Raw genomic sequence first — 12,590 nt, forward strand, 5'->3', positions numbered from 1 at the left:
TAGTCCCTACTAGAGAATTCATTTTCAATATTTAGCAGTTCCTATTAGAGAAGTCATCTTCAATGTATAGTAATTCCTACTAGAGAAGTCATCTTCAATATCTACCAGTTCCTACTAGGGAAGTCATCTTCAATATGTAGCAGGTCCAAGTAGAGAAATCATCATCACTGTCTAGTAGACCCTACTATACTGTTTCATCATCAGTGTCTGTTACACTCTATTAAAAAAGTCATCATCAATGTCCAGCCTATCCTACTATATGACCCATGAGTGTCTATAGCAGATCCTGCTGCATGACCCATGAACCTATAACATATCCTGCTGGATTACCCACAAACCTCTGACAGATCCTGACTTGCGAGACATCCTAAGGACTCCTAAGATTCCTATTTACAATAAAAACGGTTGACGCATCGTCTACCACCGCGAAATATTGCCGCCGTTGGCGAGTGTCGGAAATACTTCGAAAGCATATTTGCATACAAAAGTGTTGCACCGAGTATCCGCGAATCGTCAGAAGACTCCGGGTGCACCCTATCATTCCGTAGCCGAGCGTATTAACCTAGTGTTCCGGAACGAGCACAGCTCAGTTTCCCGTGATCAGCGTATCGAGACGATAAGCCGGCTCTGCCAAAAGGGCGACCGGGTCAGAAGAATGACTACAGTTCGAAAAGAACATTAACTGGGGCAAGCTTTTTTTTCCCATTCTGACTACCCGGCCGGTTACGATACATCTTGCGTAACAACGTCGGAACTGCTTTAACCTACTTGAGGTGGGATCATTTTGCCGTGCCGCGGCCTGGCATTTCGTTCGGCACGAGGGCCAAAGTAATAAGCGGGAGTCGCCAGAACGCTTCGTACGTATTCACAGTAAATTCTCTGAAAGTGTCCCGCGGATTTTAAACAAAAATGGACGATTTGAGAAGAGGAGGTTCGATTATTCGAGCCTTGCGTTTCGTTCTTAATGTTGTTGACAATCGGTAACTGTAAATATATTATATATAATATATATGATGCATAATAATATATAATGATAATATAATACAATACAATACAATATATTACAATATAGTATAACCATAATATAATATAATATAATATAATATAATATAATATAATATAACTATGATATAATATAATATAATAAAATATAATCTCATATAATATAATATAATATAACAATAATATAATGTAATATAATATAACGATAACATAATATAATATAATATAACGATAGTATAATATAGTATAACGATAGTATAATTTAATATAACGATAATATAATAAAATATAATATAATATAACAATAATTTAATATAATATAATAGAATATAATGATAATATAATAAAATATAATAGAACGACTACATATCAGTCGTTCTTTGCTCGATTCAATTTCTGTTCAGTCTTGATCCGATTACATCCACTTTCAATACAATTAAAGAGCGTACTTTTAGCTACAAATCCCAGCAGCGACAATCGGACAAGCATAATTCACCTTCTCGAAATCGTCTTTCCTCCGAACCCTCATTTTTTTTCAATTTCCTTCTCGCTTCGATTAGAGCTACAAGGCGGAGTTCGCGCCGCGTCACGATGAATCTTGCAGAAACCTGTTCGGCAGAGCCTGCGGAAGGTGTCCGTAGAAGCATTTTTTGCATCCGTTCGCGTCCGCAGATGTTGTAACGATTTATTCGCAGCCGAAGCGTGAAAGACCGCTGCGTCAAACCAAACACGTTCGCGTCGCATCGCTCTCCGCGTCGATTCGTTTGGCTCGATATTTCGCGAGTGCTTCGTGGTATTGAAAATATGCTCCTACGAAAGTTATTTGGTATAGAGAGGAGCGTCAGACGATATAGACAATATTCCTAGAGGTGTACCGGTGGGGGAGATATCGAGGTCGAATTAACATTTTTAAATGGGACCCTGTACTTTTTTATCCACGATTTAACAGCGCTCGTTGAGACGAATACAATGACCTACGACACGATATCATTCCATAGGGTATATTGCCACAAATGAAATACATGCTTTTTACAATCCATTTGAACAATTTTGATATAATAAAAAATTCGATATAATTATTTAAACCTGAATATCTATCTTTATGTAGATACTATAGAATATGCAAAAAATCAGGGTAAATAGTTGATTGATTAATTATTTAAACAAATTTTAATAATTTATAAAAATAATTTTTCATCGTATTAAACAAACAATATATCATAATCGGATTCTACAACCCAAAAAACCCGTGAAACTGTTCAACACTTATAATGAAAGACATAAAAAAAATAAATTGTAACATATCTATTTATCGGTGGGGGGAGCCATAGAGGTCACACGAAGGTCAATCCTGCCTCTTCAAACGGGATGTTCACTTCCGCTCGACGTCGACGACTGGTCTCCGTCGGCCAGCGTCGCGCGGCGGACGAGAAACTCGCCGGATAAATAATTAAAAAAGTTGCATAATGCAACGACTCCGCGGTACGGCTCCGTCGTCGTCGTCGTCGTGTCCGCAGCGCGCCGAGTGTTCGCCATAGCATGACGCCCCCGCGACAATAAATACGGGGACGACAGTCGATGGCGGAGGAGAGAAGGCGACGGCGACGGCGGCGGACGGGCACCGTGGGACGCGTACAGGCCGCGGAATACGATGCCTCTATCGCGATAACGTTTTACAGCGGCGCGCACTTCCTGATTTTTTTAGTAGCCCCGGACGCGGCGTATGTAAACGCGCGAACAATGCCTTCGCACGGCCGTGGCCCGTGGAACTCGCGAAAAACTTTCTTGTCACGGCTGCCGAGCACTCGCTCGGCCCGAGTCGATCCTCGGATCTTCGAGCACCGAATCCGGCACGACACGATAAATTCTGGCCGGATGGGCTGCCGCGGGCGGCTCGACGGAACCGTTCCGGGATCACGGATCTCTCTGGAAAAGCGGCTTGACTTACTTTCCGATCGAGTTTACGAATGCGAAATTAACGACGACGAGTTTGCCGGCTTTTCGGGCTCGCGATTCGCGTTTCGACTTTGTTGAATTATTCGATCACTTGTTTATTGCATTATATGTGCGATGCGATGTTAATATGTAATTATAATTATATTGTATGGATTGTAATATTACAATATTATGTTATATTATATCCATGTAATATTATATATTAATATATATTGGATATATATTGCAACATTATAATAGTGAATATATTTTCAATATTATTATATTATATTATATTATATCCATATAATATTATATATTAATATATATTGGATGTATATTGCAATATTATAGTATTGAATATATAATGTATATTATGTCCATATGATATTATATATTAATATATATTATATTATATTATATTCATGTAATATTATGTATAAAATTATATATTAATATAAATATTGGATATATATTGCAATATTATAATACTGGATATTAATTGCAATATATAATGCTGAATATATATTCAATATTATAATATTATGTTATATTGTATCCATATAATATTATATATTAATATATATTGCACATATATTGCAATATTATAATATTGAATACACATTAACATTTCCCAAAGCAATTGCTCCATTATTAAATTTATCGAACCACGCAAAACAACCTAAAAATTTTGCAAGCTCTTTGGGAGATTGCCGAAGCAATTTCAAGCAACTTTTCCCTCAACGAAAATCTTCTCCGTGGCTCCGTTAACGAGTTATTACCGAAAAACGCCGACCAATCACAGGCCAAGTCAACTCCGCCCTCGCGACCGCGGCGCCGCCGCCCGGCCGCTGTCTCATTGGTCCGCGTTTATCGCCGATAACTCCTTAACGAAGCATTTGCCAGCATTCTCGCAAAGGAAAAAGTTGCTTGAAATAATCCCATGAATGCAGTTCTCGAAGCGATTTTTTAAAGCGTGCATTTAAAAACTAAATCTGATCATAAATCGAGTAAAAAGGCAGTGTTCACGGTGCCCATGAGTTTCCGTTTCAAATTTGGCACACGGACCATCCTGAATCTCCCTAAAAACCGCATAAAATTATAAATCGCAGATCATGGTATAGCACGGTGCATCGTCGAGCATGCTCTGTCTGGCGGATCGCGTGTACCTCGACGAGGCAGACCTCTGTTACGCCCGGGGATAATTGCAGCGAGAAATTTCGTGCGCAGCAGTTTCGGTTTCGTTATCTCGCCGGGCACATTTGTAACCTTAATGAGTAGACGCGATAACGAGTCTGCATTCAATTAACGTAGACCGGTCCTGGTTTCGCCGATGAATCACCGTTCGAGTAACGCGCGCCGGACTCCCCCCTCCCCTCCGCTAAACACGTGCGCCGTGTTCAAACGTTCCGGCGGCCGATAAAAAGCCGCGAGCGGCGGAGGGGGGGGGGAGGTGGGACGACGGCCGGTTATAACGACGCGGCGCCGACAAATTCGATACCACGGTTGCCGAAAGAGCATCCGCGCGGCGCGGCGGGGCGCCGGTGAATCGAAACGGAAACCGAAGCTCGCGTCTCGTTTAAATCGCAGCAGTTAAACGCCCCCCCCTCCCCCACCCGGTTTCCCGGTGCGGGATGCGTGCGCCCCGCGCTGGATAAGGCATTGTCCGCGCGATCTGCTCGTTCAACAGACATAATTCCCATAATTGCGGGACGCCGGCTCGCATTCTTTCGCGGGCCGCCTAGCCGCCTCGTATCGCCGTCGAGTGGCTGCATATGCGACAATAAAGAGCGACGGCCGATGGGCGCAGACCAGAAGACAATTGCGAGCCGACGCGGCCACTCGCGGAAACGGAACACACTTTGTCCTCCCGCGGACGATTTCCATGCGCGACGACCATGTCCCGATGTTACTCTCGGCCCTTGCTCCGCGCTACCCCCACCACGCGGCCCGTCGCTCAGCGAAGCGAGCGTACGGACTTTCGGGAAAACGATCGTAACTTCTAAACCGATTAATTTTCGACCTATGGATGTAAATAGTTTTTTGAAGGGAATACGAAGACGAATCGATTTGTACATAAATAATGTACAGTTGTGTTACAAAATAATTGGAATAATTTTTTTTTGTGAACAAGGAAATCTTTCGTCGAGATTTAGTGTTGGAATTTTTTTAGGACTTGTGTACTGATTAAGTTTTATTGGATACTTCTTTTATTAGGAATTATCGGGTGTCGGGTGATACGTTAATTAATATGTTAAAAGATTAATATCTGACATAATACATATATAACGTATCTCCTGTTCTCAAATTGTCCATTTTTGAGCGTCGAATCTGAGCGTTAATTAGGGAGAATTTATTGTAAATTGCAAGATAAAAAAATCAATAATTATTATTTATTAACCGAACCAAATATATTTTTGCAATATAAAAATCACTGAGATTTATTCTATTCTAATTAGATTTATGCGATTGATCCCGAATTTTTAAACGTGGCATGAAAATCGGAGAAAAATCGAGAAGAAATTAACAGTTAATAATTGCCGCACAGCTTGTACACAAAAATAGACAATTTGTGAAAAGAGGATGCGATTAATTAGGCTATAATAAGCATCGTCTCTCCGCTTCCCAAATTGTCCATTTTCGTTTCCAATCTGTGCGTCAATTAGGTCAATTACTATAAATCCTTGTCCACACTAACATGTTTCCTATCCAGAGTTACTTCACCGTTTTTTTTTCAATTCTTCACGTACGAACAAAGACTCTAGATTACTGCTGTGTTAAAAAATAAAAAGAAGGAAAGAATATCGATTTTTTTTATTTTTTTTTCACCATTGCTCGCATCACAGTGCGCCGCGCCCCGCGCCGCCCACGCGCCGGATAGAGAGCGGACCTATATATATCCGCGAGTTTACTGCCGTACGTGATTCGATCCGATTTCCTTTTATCGTTCGACGACTGCGGGATATCGCCCGGTACAGTTTCATCCAAGACCGGCGGTCCCGTTCGCCGCGGAACGTTGTTTATTCGGCTCTCGTCGAGACGCATGTCATTTTCTGGCGCACGATGACGACGAGGAAAACTTTGAAACTATAGCGCCGAGCAGTAGAAATTGCGGGGACTTCCTCTGTGCTGTTTCCGCCTTCCTCGGAATGCGCATAATCGATTATTAAGGGGACGCCGATGCGCCTCTTCCCGGACGTTTGTCCCGCATCGCGAAACAGTGGACACGTGTCTTCGCTTTTATAGACAATCGATAGCTGTGTGTCAAGGAAATGCTGCGGGTGCAACCTGCATTTTACGCGAGCGTTGTTACTTTGTATTTCTGCAAGGCAATTTCGAGATATTTAGCTTCTTGTTCGTTGATACTAGTAACAATTGTTTGTAAATGGACCCTCTTATTCGATTTTTGCATACATTCAAAAAGTATATAATATTTGTAATATAATGGATAATATAATAATATCATATAATATTTATAATATCTAATATGTATTATATATTTAATATTCATAATATATAATATATTTAATATATTTAATGTTTTTATAATGTATAATATATATATTTAATATTTATAATATATAATGTATTCAATATATATAATATTCATAATATACAATATATTTAATATATATAATATTTAGAATATATAATATATTAAATATATATATAATATTTAGAATATATAATACATATAATATATTATATATCAACGATCATCAAAAAGCGTTAAAAAATCTGTTGAAAAGAAATATACAGAACCTACGCGTTCCAATCTCACCGATCGAAAATAAAATAAATATAAACAATATAATAATATACCACAAATAATATAAATATAAATAAATATGATCTAACCGTCACTTTTGAACCACCCTGTATACCTGAACGAGCGAACGCTCGCGGTACACAACCGGCCGGAATTCCCCGTAAGCTAGCACCGCGTCCTCCACTCCCCCGCCCCCGGCTCGCCTCCCTTGTACACAAAATTGATGACGAACGCGGCTTGCCGCGCTGAAACGAAAGTTCCCGCGAACACGTAGAGACGGGGCGGCCCCGGCGGAGGCTCGTCGGCAAGCTGTACGGTAAGAGCATCGTCGTTGAACGTCCGATCATTCGTGTGTCGGCTCGACGAGCCGGCTTGGCAGGGGAAAAAGTATGCTCCCCGGTTCCGACACGGCAGCGGAAATTGAAGAAGTTGCGCGAGACGGCACTGGAAATTATTTATTACCCGGCCGTCGTCGTGCCGCACCACGTTCCGATGGCTACGGTTTTTAGGCGCGCCCGCGGTTTCCCGGGGCCGTTCGTTTGGCCCCGTGAAATTTAGTCCTCGATGCCAGCCTGTTTCCGCGCTTCGATCGCCTCCCCCTCCCCCCTCTTCCATCGTTTTTCTTCTCGCGCCGGGGGACGCGAGGAAATTAAACTTTTCCGAGGAAGCGGCGTCATCCGGCGTGTGCTTACCGCGAATCGGAATCGATAGCGACTTCCCGTTGCACCGTTTCCGCGACGACACAGTTTTCTACGCCGTGGACGCGGCCGCAGTGAATCGACGAGGTCGTTTCGGCATCGAATATTCGCTTAATTTCGTTGCTCGGTGCTCGCGTGTTGAGTGAGCAATAGCTTTAACCAGATTAAAATTTGTCCCGGTCAACGAGGGTTAAACACAAGTATAATTTCGTCTCGAAGTCGCAAGCCTTTAAAGGGAACGATTCCCCGGGCGATTCTAAGAAACTTTTTCCTTTGCGAAATTTCTCTACGAGGCTCCGTTTACGAGTTATTCGCGAAAAACGCGGGGCCAATCGGGCGGCGGCCGAAGCTCCGCCCTCGGGCCGCGGGGTCACTGGCGCGTCGTGTTCGCCGCGCGTCACCGTGCGCCCGTTGCACTCAGTCCGTGATTGGCGCGATGTTCTTCGCTAATAACTCGTCAACGGAGCCTCGTAGAGAAATTTCGCAAAGGAGAAAGTTGCTCGAAATCGTCCGAGGAATCGTTCGGCATCGTCGGCTCACAAAATTTCCGGAAAATAACGTGCAGATTGGAACCGCGACGCGTGGTAAAACGACGATCGTTGTTCCCCGAGCACCAGTGCGAAACCGTGTCCTAATCCGCCCCTTCTCCGGCGCATTATCTCGCGAGCATAATTACGCCGGTCGTGTAAACGTTACCCGTGGCTCCGGAACTCGGTGCAGGCGCCCGTCAAAGTTGGTTACCCCGGAGCAACCAGGAACAAAGTCAAAGTTTTCGCCGGCGGAAACCCGCCGCCGGGTGAAACGACGTTACTTCTCCCGGGGACAGATTTTGTAACGGACGGAGATCAAAGTTGCCGTTGTATAAATAGTTTTTCGTCCGGCTCGACACAATTAAACCGGCGCTCATCGGGCAATGAACAATGGCCGCCGCTCGAGCAGCTTTAAATCCGCGGCATCTTATTCCCGGGATTCCCCGGGACAAGACGTGAGCGCAGTCGTCGGATATCGGCTGGCCTGCGCGACGCCGGGGGAGGCCCTTATCGGAACGCTAAACGCGGAGGCAATATCGACGTCGACGGTCGGATCAAAGCGCGGATCGTCGCGCGTTCAAAGCGAAAGAATGGTATCCTGTTTCCTCGGGGAATTCGAATTTTCTCTCCGAGATTCACTGCGTTACATTTTCAAGCGGCACCGCGTGTCCATTGGACGCGACGATTCCGAGCGGCGACCCGTATTGTATGCAAGAACGAAGCCGTGCTTCCGAGTGCCGGATCGAGCTGTAATTCGGTAGGTGTTGCGATATCGTAGAGGATAATAACCGTGTAAAATTTTAACCTCGGGGATTCACTAGTTCTGGAGATACAGGGCCGAGAGTGTGAGGACTTTGGGCTGGCGTAAGGATGATGGGCTCCGTGGTGGGGGAAGCTTGCGCGATCAGCGAGGTCCGGTAAAGTGGATCTGCTTGCCGAAATTGGTTTAGTAACCTACGTCCTAAGTTACTACAGTACTGTGTTAATTTCTGATGATGAGTATACTCGTCGATAACAAAGTAAAAGTCGTTTTATTTATTAATATTTATTATTTTAATGTCCATTTATTAATTTAATATTTATTTATTTATTAATATTTATTTATAAAATTGATAATTTTATTAGTAATATTTACTTATTTCTTTAAATTACAATTTTAAATAATTATAAATACAAATCACTAAAATTACAATTTAAATAGCCAATAGTCAATACTTTTTATGCACTTTAAATGACACAAAATACTGCCATTTCTACATGACGAGTATACTCGTCAAGCATAATTAAATAATTCAATGGCCAATAGTCACTACTTTTTAGATACGACGAGTATATTCGTCCTGACACAAAATATTGCTGTTTCTTCGTGACAAGTATACTCGTCCTGACACAAAATACTGCTATTTCTCTATGACGAGTATACTCGTCAAGCATAACTAAACGATTAAATAGCCAATAGTCGCTATTTTTTAGACACGACAAGTATACTCATCCTGATCCAAAATACCGCCACTTCTTTGTGACGAGTATACTCGTCCCTACCTTTCCTTCTCTTCGATAATATATTCTCACATCCGTCGATTAGTTCGTCACGTATCCCACGCATTCAATTGGCAACCGAGATTCCTAACCTCGAAAAATGGGGCGCTAACGAATGGGACGGCGCTCGTTAATAGAAGCCGCTCGTAAAAGAGCGACGACCGATCGGCGCGGCCGAAAACGCTAAGTAACTTTGACGATATCGTTGCCGGCCGCGGTTCCCCGCACCTGCGGCCCCCTCTTGTTGTCTTTTTATCATCGCGCCCGGGATCCCCGGTTTTTACGAGGCCGCGTCGGCAAGTTTTTATTCGGAACGCTTTATATTTTATATCCAATCAGCCGGTTGCGGGGCTTTCACGCGCCGGGGCCAGCGTAAATGGATATTCCGGTGGTGTTCTTCCCCCTCCACCCCATCCCCGCTCCCCGCTCTTGTGTTTTCGCATACGCGTCGAGCGGTGCCGCAGGCACTCTCGCATGCGACTCGCGCAGGTGAGACGAATGGCGGAGCCTGAAGAATGCCGGGGGACAAAAGGAGCCCAGAAGTATAACGCGCGTGACTCGCCGGGACTCACGTCGTCGGTGCCCGGTGTACCAAGGGGGCCCCCGGTCCTCGCCGCTGCTAAATTAAATTCTAATAAAGCTCGCCGAAGTGCCGGGGAAAAAGCGGCTCGGTCGTTTACGGGGAACAATGGCCTTCGCTGGAAGGCGTCGTCGGCACTGCGCGTCCGGCCGACGCGGACCACGGATAATTATATCGAGGCGGCAGCCCGGAATCCCGCAGAAAAACTTGTCTTCGGGCCTGACCAGGGACCCGAACGCCGCCTTCGAGCACGGCTAACTAACCCGAGCCCGCGGCCTCTCCCGCTAGGTGTGTCGTCCTTCCGAGACGCGCCCGCCGCAGAAAAAAGGCGGCGCGGTTGAACAGCTTCTACTCCGGTTGCGCCCCCCACCTCCCCCTCCACACCGTTGGGTTCGTGAAATTCGCCAGGAGGATATCTGTCTTTAGGAGAATAAAATTTTTGCCGAATTTAGGACAATATATATGAGGTGTATGAAATATATGAAATATATAGAAAATATAAATGATATAGAAAATATAGAAGACATAGAAAATACAGAAAGTATAGAAAATATAGAACATATAGAAAGTATAGAAAATATAGAAAATATGGAAAGTATAGGAAATATAGAAAATATGGAACGTATAGGAAATATAGAAAATATAATAAGTATAGGATATATAGGAAATATAGTAAGTATAGGAAATATAGAAAACATGGTAAGTACAGGTAATATAGAAAATATAGGAAATATAGAAAGTATAGGAAATATTGAAAATAAATATAGAAAATATAGAAAATATAGAAAGTATAGGAAATATAGAAAATGTAGAAAGTATAGGAAATATATAAGAAATATGGAAAGTATAGGAAATATAGAAAATAAAGAAAATAAATATAAAAAATATAGAAAATATAGAAAATAAATATAGCAAATATAGAAAATATAGAAAATATAGAGAATGTAGAAAATATAAAAAATATAGAAAATAAATATAGCAAATATAGAAGATATAGAAAATATAGAAAATCTATATAATATAATCTACACAATATATAATACAAAAAATATATGTAAAATACGTAAAATCAAATGACTCGTTAAGCATGAAATCCTCTTCGCCGCGATTGCGACTGGGTTGTTTCGCATGGGAACGTGAAAGACGTAGCCGCGACGGCTCGATTCCAGAAACGTGAAACGGTCGGCGGACCTGGCATGCATTATCCTAATGTTTTTGCTGGTCGATTGGCGCTGGAGTTTACGTAAAGTTATCGCGTTTTCAGGACCGGCACGTGAAGGATGCCAGCAAGGACCCAGAGATGGACTCGAGCCAGGACTACTTCCTGCTACTGGGTTACGAGAACAAGACGCACACCGTTCTACGTTTCTTCAGGCGGTACGATACGTGCGACCCGCGGGACTTCAAGATCACGGTAGGTGGCTTTGATTTATGTTGCCTCCGCCGCGAGAAGATAATTCCCGGTGTCCGTGCGAAGTGCTCGCCCGAGGATCCCTTGATGGATTTACGGGAAACATTGATCGGCCGCGATGCTGACCGATCCCGGGCCGCGAATTATTTATCGTAGCCTCTTCGGCAAATTGAACAGTGCGGATCCGCTCAGATTAACCTCTTTAACCCGGCGATTTCGTTAGCCGCTCGCCGCGTAAAATTCTACGCGACCGCGACGATCGGAATCGGCGCTTATGGCGGTCGTTGCACGTTCTGATTAATTTCGGTGCACGTCAACGTTTAATAATTATAACAATTAATAAATAATTTGTTAATATTCTACAGTTTCCTTTCCTTTTTATTTTTCTACTTCGTCGAACTTCGACTACATAATTTTGCCATAAATTTATAAGTATCTACAATATCTAGTTCCGAGCATTGGTTGATTCTGAGTTAAATTTGAGTTAGGTCGAGGTTAGATCTCGAGATTCTCGCGGTTCTCGCGGAAACTAAAGCAGCGGTGCACTTTTCACAAAGGAAACAGTTGTTCAAAATGAAGCCCTTCGCCACATATTTCGAGTCTATCGAAATCGACGGTGATTAGGTCAAGGTTAGGTTCAAGGTTAGGTCTAAGTTAAGTCTAAGTTAGATCTACATTAGGTCTCGATTAGATCTCGGTTAGGTCTAGGTTAGGTCTAGGTCAGGTCCACAGTTTTTCCTGAATATCTCGGAAACGGAAGCAGATCAAGATCTCGCGCGAAGGAAAAAGTTGTTGAAAATACCGAGCTGCACAACATATTCGAATGCCATCCTAATCGAAGAGTATATCCGTTCCGCTCCTAATTACCCGTTCATCAACAATTCCGCGTGCTTTGATAAAACAAATTCGCGATCTTCCCGACAGGAACGCCGATATTTCTGCTTGCGAATCCGTCATTAAAGAAATTAAGGATCGCGTGTCGCCCCGCATTGTCTGCGAGCGCAAATTATCGCGCGGCGTCCGGGCGATTCAAACGAATGCGCGCGAGATACGCGTTTCAGCGACCGGTTCTCAGACGACGAGGCGCGTCTTCCGGCGCGCAGTCGCGATCACGCGATATTGTCTC

General features: G+C 43.3%; 1 protein-coding gene across 1 annotated transcript in view; it reads left to right on the forward strand.

The window, feature by feature from the left end:
- Positions 1-12,590, forward strand: part of olf413 (DBH like monooxygenase olf413) — a 301,895-nt gene that overhangs the window by 216,652 nt on the left and 72,653 nt on the right. Inside the window, exon 3 of the mRNA XM_076526364.1 lies at positions 11,318-11,467. Within this exon, the coding sequence (XP_076382479.1) occupies positions 11,318-11,467 (150 nt within the window). The remainder of the gene's footprint in view (positions 1-11,317; positions 11,468-12,590) is intronic.

Source organism: Megalopta genalis, chromosome 14 (assembly GCF_051020955.1).
Source record: "Megalopta genalis isolate 19385.01 chromosome 14, iyMegGena1_principal, whole genome shotgun sequence".
Classification (NCBI taxonomy): domain Eukaryota; kingdom Metazoa; phylum Arthropoda; class Insecta; order Hymenoptera; family Halictidae; genus Megalopta; species Megalopta genalis.